The 24,955-nt window shown below is 48.1% G+C and overlaps 1 protein-coding gene across 8 annotated transcripts in view; it reads left to right on the top strand.

The window, feature by feature from the left end:
• DYSF (dysferlin) overlaps positions 1-24,955 on the top strand; it is a 191,700-nt gene that overhangs the window by 106,986 nt on the left and 59,759 nt on the right. For 7 of the 8 annotated variants that reach the window (XM_081020617.1, XM_081020619.1, XM_081020622.1 and 4 more), the window contains 7 exons: positions 646-786; positions 4,908-4,937; positions 6,578-6,604; positions 14,657-14,758; positions 16,948-17,109; positions 17,927-18,092; positions 19,952-20,025. In XM_081020617.1, coding sequence (XP_080876743.1) covers positions 646-786; positions 4,908-4,937; positions 6,578-6,604; positions 14,657-14,758; positions 16,948-17,109; positions 17,927-18,092; positions 19,952-20,025 — 702 coding nt within the window. Of the gene's footprint in view, positions 1-645; positions 787-4,907; positions 4,938-6,577; positions 6,605-8,916; positions 8,959-14,656; positions 14,759-16,947; positions 17,110-17,926; positions 18,093-19,951; positions 20,026-24,955 lie in introns of all 8 variants that reach the window. The other variant, XM_081020621.1, reaches the window with a different exon arrangement.

Consider the following 24,955-nt stretch of genomic DNA (forward strand, 5'->3'; position numbering starts at 1 on the left):
GGCTGTTGGTTAAAAAATTAATTAATTAAATAAAGTATATTGCATCTACATGTCGCTTATGTAGCACATCTATGCGCTCAGTGCATGTATCCAGCTCCTGCAATGCTCCTGCACTTCTCATTGGGGCTTGTTGAGGAGAACGTCCTGCTCAATTGCGAAGACGATGAGGATTCTGTCCTTATAAGTACCGTGTTTTTCGCGCCATAAGACGCACCTGACCATAAGACGTACCTAGTTTTTAGAGGGGGAATGCAAGGGGAAAAAAAATTATTTAAAGGGAGCGGTGAGCAGAGCCTGTATACATCCCAGGCTCTGCTCAGCGCTCCCTTTCACGAGCCGCGTGTGTGCGGCTCTTGCAGGCTTTTCCCCGAGGAGGGAGAAGGGCCAGAAGCTAGAACAGCAAGAGGGAGCGCTGCGCAGTGATCCCTCTTGCTGTTCTGGCTTCTGGGATAGCTGCGCAGCCTGCATTTGCTCCATAAGACGCACACACATTTCCCCTTACTTTTTAGGAGGGAAAAAGTGTGTCTTATACAGCGAAAAATACGGTATTTTCTGGCTCGCTCTGAGCATTCGCCCCCACTTTCAGTGAAGCCGTGTGTGTGGCTGCCTTGTCCCCCTTCCCTGACTCTCTCTCCCTCTCCCCAGGGCGCCGACGAGTTCATGGGGCGCTGTATTTGCAAGCCAAGCCTGGACCACAAGCCGCGGCTGTCGTGGTACCCCATCTGGAGGGGCAGCCGGGGCGCCGGAGAGCTCCTGGCTGCCTTTGAGCTCATCCAGCGTGAGAAGGTGAGCCGAGGGGAGGCGGGGGTGTTGGACGTTGGGGCAGAAGGCTGCCCAGGGCACCGGCCGAAGGCCTGAGAAGGGTTCTGCCACATCTAGAACCCAGAGGCTGGCCTCTTCCGTCTCTGAGGATGCAGGAATCCAGGGGGAGCTCAGCTACTCCAGGCTGGCTTGCAACCTCCCTGGAAGTCGCAGGACGGATTGCCTGAACCTCAGCCAGTCAAGGCTAATTGAATGTTCTTGTTTACGGAGCAGCGTTTGGCATCCAGGTGGCGGTTTTTATTTATTTGTTTGCTTGTTATAAAAACACATTGTTTCTTTGGCTGCGGGGCTGCTCAGCAGAGCACACAACGAGGACAGAGAAATTCAAAAACATTAGCATAAAATAGCCAAAAAAATGATTGCATAAAACCTTTTCTTTCTTTCTTTCTTTCTTTCTTTCTTTCTTTCTTTCTTTCTTTCTTTCTTTCTTTCTTTCTTTCTTTCTTTTTTTCTTTCTTTCTAAATATCAGAATAAAACTGTTTGGAAACTCATACGGTTAAAGGCAGCAGCTGCAGCAGACTGGGTCAACCAGCTCTGTGGCCACAGAAAAAGGCTTGGTGGGGAAAAAATAATAAGAGCCACTTGAAAATCAGGTCTGGTGGGAAGGGGGTGGGTGCTACCACTGAAAAGGCTCTGCTCAAAGTTACTGATAAGGTCAGTCACCTTTGACTGGACTTAACCATCCAGGGGTCCTTTACCTTTACCTTTACCATAAGGCTTAGATTAGGGGGACATCTCTCTTGGAGAGCTAAGCCAAAAGTGGAAAGTGTCTCCATGTTTATCTTGCTGTCCAGCAGGCAAGGAGCGTGCTGTGCCGGGCTGAGGGAAGACACATCCCGAGTCCCTGCAGCGGGAAGGAGAGGCTGGTCTGTGCGTGGGCAGCCTCTGCCAGCTGGCACCGCTGGTCTGTTGACGTTGGCGAGGGTCAAGAACAGTGCCTGGCAGGAGAAAAGGCAGCGCCGGGTTTGCGGCAAGAGAGGAGCAGTTGGCAGATGGGACAATTTTGACATCTAAGGAGTGTCTGGCTGGCTGGAGCATAACTAGAGCACCAAACGGGGGCACAAAAGATAGAATCAGGATTCGAGATTGGGGAACAGAGCCAAAACTGATGGCCAGGGCCGGGTTTAGGTTTGATGAGGCCCTCAGCTCCTGAAGGTCATGGGGCCCTTTATATCTCCAGCTGTCCTTCGTCAACAACAATTGCCGCTGTTTTCTGTGTTGAATAGATACTATATAGTCATTGATGGACCGAAAAGGTATCTCAAGCCATTTGCACATGTTGCCATGCTACCAGTCCATGTAGAATGTAGGCACCCTATATATGGGAATATATAGCAAATAGAAATATATAGCAAACCAGGGATATTTTAGGGAGCAGGCTAGCAGGCGGGGCCCATGACTTACATCACAGGAGCCTACACAACACAAAACACTGTTGCTTTAGGTAGGTTTTATTTTATTTGTTTTTTATATTACATTTTGGAAATGTACATCTCTTTTTTTCCTTTAATTTTTTTGGGGCCCCCAAGAGAGTGGGGCCCTAAGCTAGAGCTTGTTTAGCTTATATGTAAATCCGGCACTGCTGACGGCATTGGTTTTTAAGTAGAGGTTGGATGGCCACCTGTCAGGGATGCTGTAGTTGAGATTCCTGCCTTGCAGGGGGTTGAGCTAGATGACCCTCAAGGTCCCTTCCATCTCTACAGTCCTATGATTCAACCTGGGCATTGAGTGCTTAATGCACCTCCAGAGATTCAGGGCATTTGCAAAATTCGACATCAGTTGCAGGGTTCAGCACTGTGAGAATCCCAGCTCGGAGGATATTATGACATGTTTGTAGTCCTAATGGAATCTTAAAAAACAAAACTAGTGAAAGCAAGTACGGAGTTGGATTCAAGTCCTACCACCATGATGGGTTTATATGGGATTGAGCTGGAGGAAAAGGAAGGGAAAGCAGTTTGCAGATTTTAAATGGCCGTGCATTAGCAAAAACTGAGCTATCCCAACCCGCATTGGATCAACTAAGCCAAAACTGGGTTTTCATTTAACGTGCCTCGTTGAGTCAAATTTCAGAATTCCACCCTATTTATTTGCACGTGTGTGTGTGTGTATGTGTGTGTGTGTTCCGATTAGTCCTCCCTGATATTTGAGTGAAGTTCCTTCTGGCAGCTTTATAGCTCCTGGGGGGTTTGCATTGTCAGGACTAGTAAGAAGAGGAGGCTGAGCGAGGCAGGAGCCCTTGGAAGGAAACCAAGCGTTTTACAATCTTTAAATCTTTCTTTTACAAGAACTCTCTACGGTGGCACGGTAGCCGTGTTCCCATTTACAGCCAGGGAATGGAGAGGTTATGGAGTTGCCACCGGAAAAGTTTCCCTGCAGGAGAGAGATCTAAACGGAGCGTTCTGCCCCCTATGGGCCTTCTGCTAGCCCCGAGGGGCCTTGAGGACACGGGCAAGGCCCTGGGATCAGGGTGGGCGGCTCTGTGCGATTTGGGCACTTAACCCCCGGGGCTGGTTAAGGGTGTAGGGGAGGGGATGGCTGGCTGGGCCAGGGAGGAGTTTTGGGTGGGAGGGAAGGTCTAATCCAGGGGTCAGCAAGGTTTATCTTGCCTGGACTGGATCGGTCCCGTGGAGATCCCTCCGTGGGCTGGATCATGCACGCCCGCCCGCCCGTGATTTTCAGCGTCTGTGCGTGCGCAGATGCGATTTATGGTGTCGCGGAAGCGAGTCCCCGCACCGTGCTGCACCAGTTTAGCATAGCACACGAGCAGGGGACTCAATTTGGGGGCGGCTTGTGGGCCGGTCAAACGACCTCTGTGGGTATTAGGTTGCTGAACCCTGGTCTAATCCTTCTCTCTCTCTTTTTCTGTCTGTGTGATATATCTTTATTGTTTTAAAATAGATACATTTATGCCAGGAAAGCAAACCAACCAACCAACCAACCAACCAACATACAATCAAATAAACAAACTATAAATTGACAAACAGACAATAGCAATATATGAAAAAACACAGTTCTTATAACTAACATCATTTGTACTCCCAATGATGTGAACGATTGTAAAACTTAAAAATGACTTCCAATTATTCTTGCTGTACTTTATCTGTTGATTATCTTATACCAGACAGTTACATATTTCTTATGTAGTTTCTGTTAACTTCCCTAATCCTTCTCATGGTGCCATTGTCAGAGCTTTGGGGCTATTTTGAAGGGTACGTTCTCTCAAATCTTCCTGGTTTGTGTTTGTTCTTCTCCGTATTTTATCATGCTAAGTTGCTCTGAGACCTATCCTTCCTATAAAGCAGCCATAGGCAAACTCAGCCCTCCAGCTGTTTTGGGACTACAACTCCCATCATCCCTGATTGTTGGACTCTATGAACAGACAGGTGGAATAGACACTTTCACATATATGGACCTTATGCATAAACTGATTAGAGAATGAACTGATCCACTGGGTCTTCTACTTTTTCCGTTGAACTTTATGAACTACTTCTGTTGAAATCTACAATTCAATACAATGAATAGTATATATTATTTTTTCAAACGTACAGCCGGTTACGTCTTGTGTGTTTATTGAATGATGCAGAACAGAGCACAAGAGGCGGGAGGGCAGCACCGAATTTTAGCGTCACACAAACTTTGAGAGCCCAAAGCCTGCTGCTGCCCTGGTGCAACAGGAAGCAAGCTGGCTCCATCTCCCACGGAACAGCCCTTCAGATATCTGAAGATGGCTATCCTGTCAGCTGCCAGTCTCCTCTTTTCCAGCCTAACACACCCAACTCCCTCAACTGTTCCTCATCAGGCTTGGTTTCCAGAACAAGATGATTAGGAGACTCTGAATGCAATGGCTTTCAAAATGGGTCTGGTGGCTTCTGCCCACGGCCAGACGTGGTCCTGGGGAGAATGACTGACTGGGGCCATTTGGGGAGCTGGTTCACTCCAGTGGCCCTGCGTGAGATGCCTATGATGGCTGCATTTCATGGGACCATTGCACTGTTCTTGGCACATGAGAATGGGGTCTCATTTGTTCCCACATTCCAGATGGAGGCACTGATACAGGTCTCTGCTTTTTGCTTCCTTCCCACAGCCGGCCATCCACCACATCCCTGGCTTTGAGGTAAGAACCCCTTTCTTGGCTGTGATTTTCAGGAACTACTGTGTGACTGGCTGCCTTTGCCACCTCTTCTCATGACTGAGTGATGCTGATGGCGAAGGGCCTGCTTGCGTGGCGAGTTCCCGCGGCCCCCCCCCCGTGAAAGTAAAGACACGTGACACAATTACTAAGGTTAATGGGCTAAAAAAGGCCACAACTTTATTGGTTATAGGTGATGAGTGGTATTGGCTTAGGCACTGGTCCTAACCGACTATATCCGACTCCAGCCCATCCGCTTGAAGTCCGGGAAGGGTTAACCACCAGTAGGGGGAAACCTGCTGATGCACATCAACTAGGAACTCCCCGGGGATCACCGATGGGGGGGCGTGCCTTAGGCCCTCACCCCCATAGGCTTCAGACAGGGCCACACCCCCTGGAATCCCTTACTGGACTACCCTTCAATTTGCGGGGCAGGTGATGGCATTACCTCCCCTCTTCCATCTACAGAGCAATACCAATGCGTAACTGCCAATACCAAGAAAGTTGTGACGATTTGCCAAGAGGTAGGCAAAAACCAAGTGGTGGGTGCCAATTTGCCAAGTGGAAGAATTCCTACCAGGCCCTTTAACGGCGACCAACCAAGGTCCATAGCAAGGTCAAGGAATGAAAACCTTAAAGGGCAGGAGGGTGGGAAACCGGAGCATCTGGAGGCGGCAAAAGAGGGAGATCCCCGGCCACGCCTGCGTTTAAATCAGGCAGGCCACACCCCCTGAGCCAGCCGATTGGCTGGCCAGGGGATGACGCAGCCAGGGATTTCCCCAATCACGCGGGGGCTGGGCTCCAGCCTCCGTGCGTGTGGTGGGGCCGTGATGCCTGCAATTCCACCTCCTCTCCAGGGCGGAAGTGGCTCTAGCGAATCTCTGGGCCTCTGTGCCTGGTGGTCTATGGTGTGTTTGCATGAAGTGTGCACGGTCAAGGAAAGGAGGGTGTGCTTCAGCCCTCTTTGAACTGTGGCTGCTGAGTTGTTCCTTGAGAGAGACAGAGCAGGCCTTTAAGCTCTCCTTAGAAGCTGCATCCTGGACCCCTAGCCTAGGGACGGGGAAGCTCAGGAGTTGGGGGCAAACTGTGGCCTCTTGGCTTCTCTAAATGAACTTTCCCCAGTCCACAACCCTGTTTTGGACTACAACTGTGGTCAGTCCCAGAATTACGTGGGCATGCTGGCCAGAGCTAATGGGATTTGTAATCCTAACCCCTGGAGGGCACCTGGTTGGAGAAGCTGCCACGCTCCCTTTACCAATGTCTAGCTACACAGCTGTGCCCAGCAAGTTCCGCCCGTTGATGCTCACAGCGTCTTTAATTTATTTCCCAATTAAAAACACATTTATATACTGCCATTCCCCTTGTTTGGATTTGAGAGCAGCGTCTAGCAATTCAGCTTTGAATCTTCAGAGCTAGCTGGCTGTCGCTTTTTGAATTTGCCGATTTGCTATAAGCAAGAGCTGAATGACATCCAGCCATGGATAGGGCGCAAAATACCGTTTCTAACGCTGACAATTGCTTTTTGGATGTGGGCACAAAACACTGGCATTTCTGACCTTTTTCTGTCTCTGTCCCCATCCTGCCCTCTTCGCTCCACTTCCTGTGCAATTGGGAAAACTCGGCAGACCGAGCTGTCGTCCGTCTTCGATGAGGTGAGGCTCTTTGGAGAACTTTCTCTCTTTCGCCTTCTGTCTCTCTTGGTGTGATCCAGGGAACTTGTCGCACGTGATCCCCCTCAAAATGGGAGCTCCACCACAGCCCAGGAGCCTGTCCATCCATCTCACCTGTTTGTAACAAAGGCCTTAGGTGAGCTGAGGCTCATTGGAGAGCACTGCTGCCCCTAGCCAGGATGGGACCATCTCACCTGAAGACCCTCCAGAGATGTTTAGGTCTCCAAGGATCATGCCAGCCCACAGTGGAGGAGGAGTGAGCTGGGGGCTTCTCCACAAGGTGGACCATAGATCAAGTCTCTCTCAGACCCCCAGCCCATCTAGCTCAGTCTCAGGGCTCCTGTCCCAAGCCCTGAAACAGAGGCTCCTCAGTGTAAGAAAACAGACTTTTTCTGAGTTAGCGGGACCAAGTGACCAACAGCCATCCGTGGAAAACCCAATTGCCGTTTGCTCCGATTCAGTGGCTGTTGTTCTGAGTTAGAGGGACCAAGTGATTTTCCGAGGGACTGTGGTGGGGCAAAGGCAAATCCCCTCGGACTTGTGGCTAGAAAAGGAAACCGCTTGAACATGTGTGTTATGTACTGAGTTGAATAGGATCCAAAAGGCAGCAGTCTGATTGGTCCTAGAACAATAGGATTCAGAATGCAGCAGTCTGATTGGTCCTACATCAATAGGATTCAGAATGCAGCAGTCTGATTGGTCCTAGAACAATAGGGTCAATAATGCAGCAGTCTGATTGGTCCACAGGAGCCACCCAATCCAGCTCCAGGTGGAAATGAATCCGCAACCTGATTGGCCTATAGGTGAATCCTGGAATTAGCCAATCAAGTGGGGCCCATTGTGTAAATAATATAAAGCAGACATTTTGGGCGAACTTCCATTCCTCCTCACCACTATGAGCAGACTAAAGAGAATGAAATCCACTCTCGACTCCGAGTATATTTCAATGTGCTTTCTAGAAGTGTGGCCAAGTCCTTTATTCGAGGTGTGTAGTAATTCAGGGGCATTGCCCAAGGCACAACTAGGAAATCTGAGATGAGCCCGAGACTGTATGAAAGCGCCCAAGATGTCCCAACAGATGGGAATATGCCTCCGGTCAGCTTTTAAAGGCGAGACATGGCACCCTCACTCATGAGACTCTGCATGTGAGGCTGGTGTGCTTGGAACTGCATGCTTCCTTAAGAGGCAGGGGTCCGACCACAGAGGGGGCTCCAGGTTCTTGGTGGCTGGGTGGTGGTCAACCCCATTGGCTCCTCTAGCTGACCAGCCTCCCTTCCAGGCTCTCCAGGCTTTGAGAGTGAGAGAGAAAGAAGTGATCTTCTCAAACCCAACCTGGAGATGCCACCATTGGGGATTAGACCTGAGATCTGTTTGCACGCGAAGCATGTGCTCTAAGTTACAGCCCAGCCCATCTCCACCTCTGCTTCCCACCTGCACTTTGGAAATAATACGGTTGATCTGCCTTCCAGGATGCTCTTAAGAATGGCTGCAAGCTCATGCATGGGAAGAGCTTTGGAAAGAAAAGCGCATGGCTTTTTTAGATCTGCACAGAGACCCTTCTCCCACTTCCATGGAGCTTTCTTTCCAAGAAAATTGGGGTTGGGAAATCTGGGGATGGGGAAGGATAATGGGGGACTTTGGGTTGAATGTGGAAGATATAAAGGTAAAGATAAAGGGACCCCTGACCATTAGGTCCAGTCGTGACTGACTCTGGGGTTGCGGCGCTCATCTCACTTTACTGGCCGAGGGAGCCGGCGTACAGCATCCGGGTCATGTGGCCAGCATGACTAAGCCGCTTCTGGTGAACCAGATCAGCGCACAGAAACACCGTTTACCTTCCTGCCGGAGCGGTACCTATTTATCTACTTGCACTTTGATGTGCTTTTGAACTGCTAGGTTGGCAGGAGCAGGGACCGAGCAATGGGAGCTCACCCCGTTGCGGGGATTTGAACCGCCGACCTTTTGATCGGCAAGTCCGAGGCTCTGTGGTTTAACCCACAGCGCCACCCGCGTCCCAATGGCCCCATTCCTGAGGCCAGGCTTGGAAGGAAAAGCTCATTTCCTACACAGGAGTCTCCCGCAGATCCAGGCTGTGGCTTCCCCCTCTTTTTAAAGCTCCGGAGAAAGGAGAAATCTGGTAGCCCCCCCATAGCACCAGGGCTCTGTTGGTCCAGCAGCTGCAGAGATCTGCAGGTGCAAGAGGGTCCTTGCGCTGGTGATGTTCCTCATCTGATGTTCCTTGTCTGCTTTCTCTCCCCCTCCGTCTTGCCTCGCCTGGGACGGGCGCTTCACAGCTGTGCACCCACCTCTTCTACCAGGAGGGGCTTCTCCGATGGGTATCATCATGTTTTGCTCACCTTCTCCTTTTCCACCGCTCTTTGCTGGGCAAGCATCTTGGGGACTGGGCAACTGGGCCAAAGAGCTTCAGAGCATTCCCCCTGGAGGATGAAGGCTACCAGATAGCTGTGGAGGCTAAAAGCAGAACTTCCACAGGCACTGTATCTCGGATGCCAGGGACCAAAGACCAGAGGCTTCTGCCAGGCTGTGGTTGGAATGGGAGTGCTGGGCCAAAATGCCCCCTTCAGGGCAATTATTATCAGGTCTTTCCTATGAAATTCACCTGGATTTCTCCTTGATTTGGCCACGTTTCTCTTCTCGTTGCCTTAAATGTTGGAAGAAACCTCACCCCGCCCCCCCAAATCTGCGGAATAAATGTCTGAGGCTCTTTTTGCCCGTTGCTCACACTTCATAGACGACTGCCTTAACCCTTTGCTACCCAGCCATTCTAATTTCCTGCTCAGCATCATGGGTCACGGAGTCCATTGGGCAAGCGAGATTTTTGCAGACTTAATCTTTACAGCACCCCTGCGGCGGGGTGTGTGTGTGTTTGCCAATGCCCCCTGTTTTTCTCAGAGCCAGAGGATATGGGAAGTTGGTATATTATTTGGCGGGGTGGTGGTTCAGAGAGTTTTAATGGTGCCCAGTTGCAAATGCCTGGATGAACGGGTTTTTTAAAAAAAGAATGTTTAAAAATGCAGGCCCTTTCCATTCCTGAAATTTTGGAGCCCAAATCTTGAAGCTCACTGCTGAATTTGGGACCCCCCACTGCTTTTGCTTCTCATAAGTTGCCAAACAAGAGAGTCTGGCAGCCCAGCTAAGCCTGGCGCCAGCGCCTGGCATTCTCGGAAAATTGCTGATGCTTCCCCGGGCCCTTCTTCAAATTATATTTCTTCCCCAATTCTCCCATCGGTGCTGAGTCTGGGAGCCTCCATTTGGACTTCCCACAACGGGGACTTATAAGCAGTGGCTCCCGGAGCCAGCTGTATGGCAGCCATTAGGGTTCTGCTTACCGCTGCCGGTAGGTAGCGGCAGAGACAGGATGGGGCCTGCCAGAGACCCCTTTGCTGGGGGGTAAATCCTGCCAGAGCCCTTGATCTCTGAGCCACCACGGCAGCTTCCTACTGCTGGACTTGCCGGCTTGCTCTGTGTTGCAGCGCCCCCTCTGTGTGTGGCCAAAATGTGGTAATTCAGCTACTGACTCATCAGGGATCAGGTGACTCCGTTTTCCTATAGAAGGGCAGATTCTGTCCTGGCTTGTCCAGCCTGGCTCAACTAATTCCTGGACTGTCTTTCTTGCATGCTGGCCTGACCAGCAGCCCTGGCATTTCTCATGCTTCGCTTTCTACTTCTAAAGCAAATCTAAGCATTGGTGTGGGACTCAACCTCCCAAACAAAGTTCACTCTGATGATGATGATAATGGTGATGATTTTATTTTATTTTATTTTATTTATACCACACCCACTCTGGGCAGCTTCCGACACACATCAAAACATAATATAACATCAAACAGCAACCATCTGATCCAATAGAAAAAGTCACAATAACTTTAAAATAAGCAGCTTCTATCAAACAAAGCAATATTCAACAAGCCATCAGAATCTGATAGCAAACAGTAAAATTAAACATCAGCAAATAATAGTTTACACTTATCAACCACAATAAAGAGTTACCAATCTATAATCAATAAAAAAAAGAACAGCAAATCACAATGCATACAATTACCAGTGATTGCCATCTAGCTCAAGGTCTCCTGGCTAACCGACAGTTAATCAATACCCAATGTCTAATCAATACCCAATTAGCTTGGGTCTTGCGTACCAAAGATGCAGATGATGTCACAGGAACGAAGGAGAGTCAGGCCACTGGCCAGTCTAGATCAGTCTTGTCTATACTAGCTGGGAGCAGGCTTTAGGCAGGCAGTTAAAAGTCGAAAGAGAAGGCGCCTGCTGAATCTCCAGTGGCAGAGAGTTCCATAGGACCAGGCCCATGACACAAAAGGCTCGGCTTCTCATTGTGGTCAAATGAGCCTCACCAACTCGAGGAACGGCCAATGGCATGCCTGGAGAAGATATCGGGGATCGAGCTGGGATATTAGGGCTCAGGCGAAGTATTTAAGGAATTTGTAAATTTATGCAAGGACCCTGAGCCTGACTTGGGAGTAAGCGGGCAGCCAGTGGCAGCTAAGAATGGCGCCACAGGTTCTTGGCCGGCTGCTCCCATCCGCTTCTGCACCAGGGCCAAGGGCAGCCCCACCCAGAGCGCATCACAGTCGTCCAGCTGATGGCAATAGCTCATGCCCTCCTTTGAACGGTTAAGTAACTTGGAGTTCTTCTTATTAAATATACCAAGAGAAAAGAGCACACCAAGAACTCTGGCCAATATAAGTTTCAGTAGTGGGAGTGGTCCCTACTCGCAAATCAATAGTCAATTGTAACAAAAACTAATCCGTTCAAAAGTGTGTATTCTGACAAGAATTACAAACTCAAATAGAGATTACAAACTCAAACTCATAAGGATATCTATACCCAATTATGGATCAGAAACCAGTAACTTCATGTTAGTCCATAGTCAGGTTCAAAGTGAAGATCTTAGTTTCATTCATTGAAGAGAAGTCAGAAGCTCAGGAAACGGCCCTGTTTCAATGTATTCACCTTCATCAGCTAATTTTTAAAGGGTCGTGTAAGTTTGAAGAATTCATATAAATATATCCTGTTATTTTCTACGCTTCTCAGAGATAACAACTACGTGTCGGTAGATCAACGTGTATCTTGAGCTTTTCTGTGCGTTTCTGATCCGTAATTGACTTCTGACTTCTGTTCAGTGAATGAAACTAAGACCTTCATGTCGAACCTGACTATGGACTAACATGAACTTACTGGTTTCTGATTCATAATTGGATATACATATCCTTATGAGTTTGAGTTTGTAATCTCTATTTTGAATGGATTAGTTTTTGTTACAATTGACTATTGATTTGCGAGTAGGGACCACTCCCACTTTTGAAACTTATACTGGCCAGAGTTCTGGGTGTGCTCTTTTTTCCTTTGAACGGTGGCACTGCCAACCTTGCAGCCATTGGCAGAACAGTAGCCTGGCTTGGAAAAGACAGGGCCCCCTCCACCCACCCCACCCCCTAAATCCTCCTGGTTTGCTCCATCGGGAGAGACATCCGTGGCTCCAATTTCCCCCCAGTGGACCTGGCAGAGCCACTGCTCCCGACAAGCTGTTTTGATTTGGCGGTTCCTGGCAACCGCCGAGGAAAATTGCGAGCCGACGTCGGAGTGCCTCTGGCAGGCCACCGCCCGGCATCCCTCTCCGTAGCCTTATTAATGCGCACATATAGGGATCTATAAATAAATATGGCCTGATCCGATGTTTGAAATGTATCTGCCTCCTTCATTTAATGCAATAATGCTTTAGCCTGGAAAGAGTGACTGGCTCCTAAATTGCTTCCAACTGCTGCCTTTGGTTCGGGGGCGCCTGGCCCCCACCCCCAGACCCCGAGGGTTTTCCTTTTGCTCCGGTGACTAGAAAAGATCACGGTTAGGATGAACCTTGGGAACTTTTCTTGCTGGGAAAACTAGGGCAAAGGCAGAGCAGGAAGGAAGACTCTGGAAGCAGCTTCACTGTGATGAGTTCAAATATTATTATTATTATTATTATTATTATTATTATTATTATTATTCTCATACCCTTCAACCTTGTAAACATAAAAATAGAAATGAGGCATAAAAACAGACATCTCAAGGGTCTCTGGCCAGGTCAAAGATCTGCATCTTCAGCATCCTGTTCAATGAAGGTGCCAGGTGCGCAGTTTAGGAGCCACCACAGATAAGGTTCTTTCCCATGAGCCCCCTTCCCTGGCAGATGGTCGTCCAAGCTTTGCATAAAAACTTCCAAGGAAGGAGAGCCTGCAACCTGCCGGTGGAGACCGTTCCAGCACCAGGTTCCCAAAGGTGGCGCTGAAGTGAGGAGCGTGCAGCGGAGAATCATAGAACTATAGCATTGGATGGGGTCCCCAAAGGCCATCCAGCCCAACCTGTTGGCATGCAAACAAGGAAACGGGGGCAATTGGCAGGCCCCCAACTGGCTCCAGCCCAGCGGCCGGTGTGCCAGGCAATCTCCAGTCGTTGGTGCAGCATCTGCGACCCAAGCTTCAGAAGCTAGGACACGCTACTCTGCAGAGTAAACGCTACAGAACAGAAGTGGCTGGAGAGGCTGTGAGAGCTTATTTTGTTGTTGTTTAATTATTTAGTCGTGTCCGCTTCTTCATGACCCCCTGGGCCAGACCACGCCAGGCTCTCCTGTCTTCCACTGCCTCCTGCAGTTTGGTCAAACTCATGCTGGTAGCTTTGAGAACACTGTCCAGCCATCTCGTCCTCTGTCCTCCCCTTCTCCTTGTGCCCTCCATCTTTCCCAACATCAGGGTCTTTTCCAGGGAGTCTTCTCTTCTCATGAGGTGGCCAAAGTACTGGAGCCTCAGCTTCAGGTTCTGTCCTTCCAGTGAGCACTCAGGGCTGATTTCCTTCAGAATGGAGAGGTTTGATCTTCTTGCAGTCCATGGGACTCTCAAGAGTCTCCTCCAGCACCAGAATTCGAAAGCATCAGTTCTTTGGCGATCAGCCTTCTTTATGGTCCAGCTCTGAGCATATTTACAAGCAGTTTATTCAGCATACATCAGGACAAACATACACAAACGGAAGTTCCCAGCAAGCTGTGCTGGAGTGTGAACAGACATGTGACATACAACAATTCCACATGTCTGTTCTTAAGGTGGAACGGAATATCCCAACACAACCCTCTGTAATGCGGGACCCAGCTCCCAATTGAAATCATTGCGTACCAGTTGTGTTTGCCTTGCTGTGTAAAGGAAGCCGCATGGCGCTTCTGACTTCTTTCTATTTCTTCTTCCTCTTCTTCTTCTTCTTACTTTCTCTTATTTTTGAAAATAATTGTTATTTGATTTTACAAGTGTAGAGTTATAACAATACCAAATAAATATCAACGTACAGAGATTTCTCTGACTCTCTAGACTTCCTTCCATCCCCTCCTTAGGTCTTATTGTCAACGTTGTCAACAGCATATTATTTCATAATCCATATTTTAAATCTGTCCATATTGCCCATAGTACTTGTTACATTACAAGTGTTATTAAAACCCTGCTAATGTTTTCATCTGCTTACAGTGGTCTCCTAGCTTGGTTTGCTATTCCTCTCTGGACAGAACTTTATCTTCTTTCCATCTCTGGGCTAGTAACATCCGTGCGGCTGTTGTTGCATACATAAAAAGCCTTTTCTGATCCTTTGGAATATCGGCACCTACAATTCCTAATAAAAACGCTTCTGGTTTTTAAATAAAAGATATTGTAAACATTTTTTTCATTTCATTCTATATCATTTCCCAGAATTTTATTACTTTACACGACCACCACATACGATAAAAGGTACCTTCTTTTCCTTTACATTTCCAGCAGGTATTTGTACTTGTCTTACACATTTTTGCTAACTTACTAGGAGTCAGATACCACCTGTACATCATTTTCGTTTAGTTTTCTTTCAGCGTACAACATGCTGTGAATTTCAGATTGGTGTTCCATAACCTTTCCCAATCTGAAAGTTGAATATTGTGCCCCAAATCCCTCTCCCAGTGTATCATTGCTGATTTTACCTGACTTCTTTCCCTTTCTGTTCCAGTCTGAAGATTCGGACCTGCCTTACCCTCCGCCCCAGAGGGAGCCCAACATCTTTATGGTACCTCAGGGGATCAAGCCCGTCCTTCAGCGTACAGCCATTGAGGTGGGTGCCGGAGGCCACATGAGCCATGCCTGGGGGGCCATGAACAATCCTCTGTGAGAGAGAAACTTTCATTTGATATGATCAGGCGCAATGCATCGGTTCTGACAATACGATGCTGATTTTTGAGGGGTCGATGACTCCCTGGTCCTGAATGGGGTAACTGTGCCCCGGAAGGACCAGGTGTGCAGCCTGGGAGTCATTCTGGACTCACAGCTGTCCATGGAGGTGCAGGTTAATTTTGTGTCCAGGGCAGCTGTTTACCAGCTCCATCTGGTACGCAGGATGAGATCCTACCTGCCCACAGACTGTCTCACCAGAGTGGTGCATGCTCTAGTTATCTCCTGCTTGGACTACTGCAAAGTGCTCTCCATGGGGCTACCTTTGAAGGTGACCCAGAAACTAATCCAGAATGTGGCAGCTAGACTGGTGACCGGGAGTGGCCGCCGAGACCACATAACACCGGTCCTGAGAGATCTGCATTGGCTTCCAGTATGTTTCTGAGCACAATCCAAAGTGTTCGTGCTGACCTTTAAAGCCCTAAACGGCCTTCGCCCAGTATATCTGAAGAGTGTCTCCACCCCCATCGTTCTGCCCGGACACTGAGGTCCAGCTCCAAGGGCCTTCTGGCGGTTCCCTCCCTGCGAGAAGCCAAGTTACAGGGAACCAGGCAGAGGGCCTTCTCGATAGTGGCACCCGCCCTGTGGAACGCCCTCCCACCAGATGTCAAAGAGAACAACAACTACCAGACTTTTAGAAGACATCTGAAGGCAGCCCTGTTTAGGGAAGCTTTTAATGTTTGATGCATTACTGTATTTTAATATTTGGTTGGAAGCGCCCAGAGTGGCTGGGGAAGCCCAGCCAGATGGGCGGGGTATAAATAATAAATTATTATTATTATTATTACTAACAGCCATGTTCCCCTTACTGAGAAGTTTAACCCCTTTCCCCTCTTTGCTTTGATGGGTTTCCTGCCCCCACAATATGGCGTTCTGCTTTATCCCAAGCCAGACCATTCGTCTGCCCAGCTTAGCTTGGTCCTCACTGACCAACAGCAGCTCTCTGGGGCACGTACCTGGCCTGCCCTGGAGGTGCTGTTGGGAATTTGAACCTGGGACCTTCTGCGTGAAAAGCAGGTGCTCTCCTGCTGAGTTATGGCCCTTCCCTTACAACCTACACCAAAGGGATTGTGTCACAAGCCAGCAGGATGCAGTGATGAGAGGGTCAGACCTGGGTTCCAATTCCTACTTGGCCATGAAGTTGACTCCATCGCTTTGGGCCGGTCACTGCTTCTCAGCCTACCTCGCAGGGTGGTTGTGGGTAGATTAAATGAGTAGAAGGGAGAACCATTCCGCCACCTTGAGATCCTTGCAGAAAATGGTGGGACGTGAATGCATTAAATTCATTTGGCCACGTTGAGTTGCCACATCAAGGAGTTTCTTCTTTTCTCAACGGTTTCCTCTCTCTTCTAAGACCGCACACCTTTGGGTGCCATTTCCTTTTTGAGAATATTTTTTACTAGTTTTCAATTACAATAATCCAATCATAGCCTCATTATGGCAATGCCAAATTACAATACAGTTACAAATGCCAATTATTCAGATACCAAATTATACAATATAGGTGGCCCTCTATGTGCTAGAATTGATAGTTTGATGATTTACTTTATTTCTGCATTCCAAAATCTTACTCATTTCAATTACACTCCAGTCAAAATAAGAATCCCTTATACAACAACTGCAATTTTAATGACTTCCATTTGTATTGACATATTAAATGATTTACAAATCTATAGGTGAAGCATTCAAACTATATCCTTGTCCTTCCTGTGTGTGGCAATTATTCTGTCCATGATGTTTCTTCCTGTCCTTGTAAAATATTCTGTCTGTCTTTCCCAGTTGTTGCTGTTCTCCATCATGCCTTGGGTGGAGCTGATATCCCATTGTGGTTTCAGAAGTTCTCCATTGCTTCGCCCTGTGTGTCATTGTTTTGCAACTTTAGCAGCAGCAGCTGCAAAAATCGCACTGTCCCAATAAATATTCTGTTTTTGCCATTTTTCTCTCAGCCTGGGAGGGAGAGCGATCTGTCAAGCTTCAAATAACTCAGGAATGAACCTTATCTTGGCAGGTTCCTTTCATCCCTCCGTTCAGCCGAAGATTATACTTCTTTCCTTTTGTCCTTCCCGAATTCAGATATTGGCCTGGGGCCTCCGGAACCTGAAAAGCTACCAGCTGGCCAGCGTGACGTCTCCCAGTCTCCTGGTGGAGTGTGGAGGACAGATGGTCCAGTCGTGCGTCATCAAGAACCTGAAGAAGAACCCCAACTTTGACATCTCTGTCCTCTTCATGGAAGTGGTGAGAGGCCGCTGCTCTGTGTGCTCATCGCACCTCTCTCTTGTCATCCTCGGCTGGAGAATCACCTTTGCTCTTTGAATCATACAATCAAAGAGTCGGAAGGGACCCTGAGATCATCTAGTCCAGCCCCCTCTTCCATCTTTATACTATTGTAGATAATAACATTGCACCGCTTGAAGTAATGGGATGCATAAAAGCTGACTCCTTTTGGAATAAAAATGGTCCAGACCCATAAATGTGCTTCAAAGCTTTACTATCCAGAACTCCTTCAAAACAGGTACAAATCAATCTGTGACACATCCAAGCAATTCCAAAAAGCTTATGCTTATCCAAGCATGGGTTCTTTTTCTTCAATATATAAAATAATTATGATCAGAGCAAAAATCAAAGCTCTGCCTCTCCCATAGGTTGCTTTAGCCTGCATCTAGCCTAAGGCTATGCAGATCCTGGGGAGGCTCATTTATATGACCCAAGTAAACTGTATCTGGGAACAAAAGACAAAGGCACCTCCCCTTCAAAATGGCGATTTGCAGTTGAATACCTTAATCATGTAATCCAAGGTTAGACACTCTTGTGTAAGTCGGCAGAGAACAGCAGTAGTTAACTTGTTAGAGCTCAGAGAGCTTCAGAATGCTTCAAAGGAAATTTCCAATGTTAAACCCTTTCAGCAATATACCTAAGGCATTCTCCATCTCAGTGTGCAATTCAACAGTTATACTTAACATATGCCCAATGGAAAGAGGTCCACCCTCCCTCTTTCTCCTCTTCCTCCCTCTCTTTCTTTGCCTTGCTGTGCTAATTCTGCTTCTTGTTTCAGAACTTGCCAAGGGAAGATCTGTACTGTCCCCCCATCATCATCAAAGTGATTGACAACAGGCCCTTTGGCCGGAAGCCGGTGGTGGGCCAGTGCACCATCCGCTCTCTGGAAGCATTTTTCTGCGATCCCTACAAGGAGGAGGCTGTGTTCCCTGAAATGCATGCAGGTATGGCAAGCTGGGGAAGGTCAGGCTGGTATTTGATTCCTTATTCACAGAGAGAGACATAGCATGTCATCTCTTGGTTAATGGTGTTGCTCTGAATAATCTCCTCCCCCCTTTTGCCCACCCTTTAAGATACAGTGGCTATGCAAGGTCTTTTGCCTATTCGATTTCTGTTCTACCGCTTTCGCTGTCTTGGAGTGCTTTCTAAAGATAATGTGTCAGTCAGCTGCCCCTTCTTTCTGCTTCCCCCCTTTCTTCCATTATCTCCCAGTTTTGTCTCAGAGTCATGACCTTCTGCAAACCACCGTTGTAAATCTATACTGTCCTCCTCTTCTTGGGAAGGTTCAGGAAGAGGGGGAGGTGATCTCCATCATTCCTCCTCTGATGTCCAGTCCCTTAAAAAAAATAAAATCATTTTTTCTTTTTCATTCATTACATACATCTCATATCCACAACATTTACTAGCGTTCCTTCCTCCCTCCCCTCCTGGGCTTCCCCCAACTTCCGTTTCTGGTTTGTTTCTCCTTTCACCCACTTTGCTACCTCCTAAAAGAAAATAATACTAATAACCTATTTATACAGTAACATCAAACCTAAAAATAAAAATGAATACACTGTACTATTTCTCTATCTTCCACACTTTTCCTAATACTAATAATGTGAGTGTTTATTTAAATCCTTCCATCAAGTCTATAGACTTCCTTTGTTTTCTGTAAGTATAATATAAATGGTTCCCATTCTTTTTCAAAGTCACTTTTGTCTTTTTCTCTTAATCTGTCTGTCATTTTTGCCAGTTCTGCATAATTCATCAGCTTCTCTTGCCATTGTTCTTTAGTTGGTATTTCTCCAGTCTTCCAATTTTGTGCAATCAACGTTCTCGCAGCTGTATTGGCATACATATATAAAGCCCTCTTTTCTTTTGGTATATCTTGGCCTAAGATACCTAGTAGAAAGGCTTCTGGGTTCTTTTTTTACAAAAGTTGTTTTGAACATTTTCTTCAACTCATTATATATCATTTCCCAATAAGCTTTTACTTTTTTACAATCCCACCACATATGATGTCCAGTCCATGACACTCAGTGTTGTCTACACTGACAGGCAGTGGTCCCCCAAGCAGAGGTCTCTCCCAGTCCTACCTAGAGATACTGCCAGGCATTGAACATGGCACCTTCTGCAAGTGCTCTCCCACTGAGCTATGGCCTCTTTGTCTCTCTGGTCCATGGAATACCCACAGATGAAGTCCTCCTTCCTTCCCACCCAGCAACCTTTGAGTTGTCATCAAGAGGTCTTCTTGAATCCCGGGGCAAGGTTTGGCTTTCTAATGGTCTTTGTGGGGTGGCGAAAGCTGCCTTTTTCTGGTGGATCCATCCACCCCGAACCCGCCTTGTGAATTAAGCAACGTATGACTGAAGTTCTTGCTGAAGAAGACTTCCAAGGCTGGTTTGACAAATCTACAGAAAACTCGCCTGGGTGGCTTTAGAAGAGGATTGGACCAATTCCTGGAGGAGGAGGAGAGGAGAACAGATGGCTCCTAGTCAGGATGGCTCTGCTTTGCTTCCACAGTTGGAGGCAGCGATGCTTCTGAATCCCAGTTGCTGGAAACCAAAGGAGGGGAGAGTAGCTCTTGTGCTCAAATCCTGCTTGTGGGTTTCCCATAACTGGCATCTTGGTTGGCCACTGTGAGGACAGGATGCTGGACTAGATGGGCACTAGGCCTGATCCAGCTGGCTCTTCTTAGGTTCTTATGTCCTTAAAAGAGTCTCCTGAACTGGGGAAGAGGAGAATGAGCTGATTTTAATTTGCACACGATTCCAGTCCTGCCTCCCCGCACTCTGCAAATCTTATTTATTTTGTATTTCAGATGACGTGAGCCTCACTCCAAGGGATGACGTCCTCATTGATATTGATGACAAAGAGCCTCTCATTCCAGTCCAGGTAATCACTCTGCAAGAAAGGGGAAAACTAAGGCTAACCTTTCTGGTTTCTAGCTCCGAATACAAGCTGGAATTGCGAAGGGATGCTTGGATCCAGAGCACACAAATCTCATTTTTCATCAAACGAAATCAAATCAACAACCACTAAAACATTGCTAACCAGGAGCAGTGGACGTTGGGGTCCTGTTCCACTGTTACCCCTCGTCTTGGAGACTTCTGATTCAGGGTGTGGGCATGCCTGGATCCCGATAGAGACGTGTTGGTGTTGCCCACAAGTGAAAATTCTACCAGGGTGAGTCAAGCTCATTGAGAGCCCTTGGGTCCCAATCTCCCTCTCTCAGCCTACTCTACTTCATAGGGTTATTGTATGAATTTACATGATTTTTTAAATGAAAATTAGGAGGGAAGGACCAGGTGTGCTGCCTTGAGCTCATTTGTTGGGGGGCAAATAAGGACTATGAACGTTGATGGACAAATAAGGAGATTCTGGGATTAGTGAGGAAAGCAGGTTAAGTACACACAGCCATAAAATATTGTACATAACAAAAACCCCCATAGAGATGTAGAAATTTGCAGATGACACCAAATTGGGAAGGGTGGCTAACACCCCAGAGGACAGGATCACACTTCAAAACGACCTTGACAGATTAGAGAACTGGGCCAAAAGAAACAAGATGAATTTTAACAGGGAGAAATGTAAAGTATTGCACTTGGGCAAAAAAAACGAGAGGCACAAATACAAGATGGGTGACACCTGGCTTGAGAGCAGTACATGTGAAAAGGATCTAGGAGTCTTGGTTGACCACAAACTGGACATGAGCCAACAGTGTGACGCGGCAGCTAAAAAAGCCAATGCAATTCTGGGCTGCATCAATAGGAGTATAGCATCTAGATCAAGGGAAGTAATAGTGCCACTGTATTCTGCTCTGGTCAGACCTCACCTGGAGTACTGTGTCCAGTTCTGGGCACCACAGTTCAAGAAGGACACTGACAAACTGGAACGTGTCCAGAGGAGGGCAACCAAAATGGTCAAAGGCCTGGAAACGATGCCTTAGGAGGAACGGCTAAGGGAGCTGGGCATGTTTAGCCTGGAGAAGAGGAGGTTAAGGGGTGATATGATAGCCATGTTCAAATATATAAAAGGATGTCACATAGAGGAGGGAGAAAGGTTGTTTTCTGCTGCTCCAGAGAAGCGGACACGGAGCAATGGATCCAAACTACAAGAAAGAAGATTCCACCTAAACATTAGGAAGAACTTCCTGACAGTAAGAGCTGTTCGACAGTGGAATTTGCTGCCAAGGAGTGTGGTGGAGTCTCCTTCTTTGGAGGTCTTTAAGCAGAGGCTTGACAACCATATATGTCAGGAGTGCTCTGATGGTGTTTCCTGCTTGGCAGGGGGTTGGACTCGATGGCCCTTGTGGTCTCTTCCAACTCTATGATTCTATGATTCTATGTAGGGAAAAGGCATTGGGCCCCTAGAATTAAATGTGAAGGGAAAGCCTTTAAGGCAGTGTTTCTCAACCTGTGGGTCCCCAGATGTTGCTGGACTACAACTCCCATCATTCCTGGCCAGCATGACCAGTGGTCAGGGAAGATGGGAGTTGTAGTACAACATCATCTGAGGACCCACAGGTTGAGAACCGCTGCTTTAAGGCATTTCCAGTTGTCGACCTACAAGATTGAGGACTCTGCTGAGCACGTATCCCCTGCCCTGGTAAGGGACCAGGGTGGTCCATCAGCTGGGATGCCTTCTCCTATTCATTCCTCCTCTTGGGCCAAAACTAACCTCCCTGATTCAGGGAGAAGTGAAGATTCAGGGATTTCCCATGAGGGGGCACCCCAAGTCCCCCACCCTCCTATTCCTCTTCCCGAATGATATAGGAGGCTACCATAATGGCTGAGTTCAACTGGGGTTTCAGGCAGGGTCTCTTTCCTATGGAAATGCAGACCTACCTGGAGATGCCAGGAATTGAATTGAGACAGTGTGGTATAGTGGTTAGAGAGACTAGAACCTGGTTCTAATCAGCAATGGGTGACCTGGAGCCAGTCAGTGTCTTCCTGTGACTCCAGCTTACTCTTCCATCTGATGCCTTTCCTTAGTCTTTATAATAATAATAATAATTTATTATTTGTACCCTGCCCATCTGGCTGAGTTTTCCCAGCCACTCTGGGCAGCTTCCAACCAAAATTAAAAATACATTAAAATGTCACACATTAAAAGCTTCCCTGAACAGGGCTGCCTTCAGAGGTCTTCTAAATGTCAGGTAGTTGTTTATCTCTTTGACATCTGATGGGAGGGTGTTCCACAGGGCGGGCGCCACCACCGAGAAGGCCCTCTGCCTGGTTCCCTGTAGCTTTGCTTCTCGCAGTGAGGGAACTGCCAGAAGGCCCTTGGCACCGGACCTCAGCGTCTGGGCAGAACGATGGGGGTGGAGACGCTCCTTCAGGTCTGGACCATCCTTGTGCTTCACCTGGGCACCCAGAAGGCATTGCTGCCTCTTCTGGTCTGGACAACCTCTAGGTGAGGCCACCAGCAAGCCCTGTCCAATCTGCAGAGCACTCTTGCTTGCCTCAAGATATGTTTCTCCATTGTGAATGGGGACGAGAGGACCACGGAACATCCTCAGATGCTGGATCAGTTAGGAGTGGCTTTGAACACTGCTCAGGACAAGATGTTCCTGTCCCAGGATAGTCAGGAAGAGGTCAAGGATCAGGTTCTCCAAGTGCTTCTTTTGGAGTGCAGATACCTCACGCCGTTGTCAGAGTTCCTGGGAACACTCACGTCTTGCCAGGAACCTCCTTTTCATGCCAGTTCTCTGCAAAGGCTCCTCCTTTGAGCTGGACACAACATCAGCAACAGGAAGGCCCATTCCCTTTCTCTCATCACCCCAGTCAAGGACAGCTTGTGTCGGTTCCTTGCCTGTCGTGACCCCAGAGTCCAGCAGCGCTCAACACAAAGAGCCAGAGAGGCTGCAGAGTCATCTGGCTAAACATTAGGATGAACCTTCTGCTGGCAAGAGCTGCTTGAAAGGCAGTGGACTCTCCTTCCTTGGAGGTTTCTAAGAAGAGGTTGGGTGGCCATCTATCATGGATGCTTTAGCTGACATTCCTGCATTGCAGGGGGTTGGACTAAATGGCCCTTGGTGACCCCTAATAATAATAATAATAATTTTTATTTATACCCTGCCCTCCCTGGCCAGAGCCGGGCTCAGGGCAGCTAACACCAATAAAATCACAGTAAAAACATAATGGGGGGGGGGGAACCACCAATTTAAAATACAGGTTAAAAGGCAATTTAAAATGCAGCCTCATTTTAAAAGTAGCCGATAGATCAAGACCATAAGGGGAGGGAAACATAAGGGTCAGACGAGTCCTAACCAAAGGCCAGGTGGAACAGCTCTGTCTTGCAGGCCCTGTGGAAAGATGTCAAGTCCCGCAGGGTCCTAGTCTCTTGTGACAGAGCGTTCCACCAAGTTGGGGCCAGTACTGAAAAGGCCCTGGCCCTAGTTGAGACCAATCTAACCACCTTGTGACTTGGCGCCTCCAAAATGCTGTCATTTGCGGACCTTAAGGTCCTCCGCGGGGCATTCCAGGAGAGGCAGTCCCGTTGTATGCTACAGTTGTATGATTCTAAGAAGTGAGATGGGATTCCTGACTTTGATGCTGGTGACCAGGAGCCCCTGCTAAATCAAGCGCTGATGGGCATCCCCTGGAAGAAATTCAACAGCATGTGGTCCATAAAGCCTCAGCTTTATGGGTGTCTTCTCCTGGACCCCTAACCTACCTCCTGATGGAACAGCACAGGGAGTGCACCAGATTGGAGGCTAGCGGGTGCAGAAGGTCAGGCACATGGCCTTTAAGAGGCTCCGTTCCTTCAAAAGTGGGGCATGTAATGAAGAAAGTGCCTCGATAAAAGCTCCCCCCACTTTCATAATACTAGAAAAGGATTCCAGGCCTGGTGGGCCATTGGCCTGTCCAGGAGGCTCTGTTCTTAGGGAGCCTTAGAGAGAGGGACTGGAAGCAGAGGCTGAAAAGGCCACCTCCAATCCTTCTCAGAGCAGGTTGCTGATCAGGAGCTCTCCATGGTGCTGCCTTGCCCTGTGGGCTACATGGCCAGGCCAGAGATGGGCATAACCAGCCTGGCAGGCTGGCTCAGATGATGCCTTGGGGTGCCTCCCATGATTGAGGAAGGTCTGTTGTGTTGAGGGGCTCAGTCTGAAGAACGTGTTGATGTGAGGGTTCTTGGATGGCCAGCAAGCGCACAGCAACATGACTCAGGAAGTAGAGAAGACGAAGAAGAAGAAGAAGAAGAAGAAGAAGAAGAAGAAGAAGAAGAAGAAGAAGGGGAGGAGGAGGAGGAGGAGGAGGAGGAGTTTGGATTTGATATCCCACCTTTCACTCCCTTTAAGGAGTCTCAAAGCGGCTCACATTCTCCTTTCCCTTCCTCCCCCACAACAAACACTCTGTGAGGTGAGTGGGGCTGAGAGACTTAAAAGAAGTGTGACTGGCTCAAGGTCACCCAGCAGCTGCATGTGAAGAAAATGACCAGGTCAAAGGCAGAGTTGGGAAATAAGGAGGTGAGATGACAGAGGCAGCCCTGAGATACCCCAGACCTGGACCTTTTAGGCTTCAAAGACCAGCACTTCAAACAAACAAACAAACGCATCCAGGTTTTGTGATGTCATGTGGATGAAGGGCTTCACTTCTGGGGCAAATCATGGTCTCTCCTGGACCAGATCGGTTCCATCTGGTGGATGGGAAGAGAGTCATTCAAGCTGAGCTCTGCTTGAGCACTTCTCCACACGCAATGCCATATCCCAGCACATGGAAGCTGCCAACGTGGCCTTTATTACGTGGAAATTGCTTATGACTTCATCCCTGTCCATTGGTGGGGAAACAAACAATCCCTGCTCCCCTCCTTCAGCAGCCCT

Source organism: Podarcis pityusensis (assembly GCF_964106645.2).
Source record: "Podarcis pityusensis genome assembly, chromosome: 9".
Taxonomy (NCBI): domain Eukaryota; kingdom Metazoa; phylum Chordata; class Lepidosauria; order Squamata; family Lacertidae; genus Podarcis; species Podarcis pityusensis.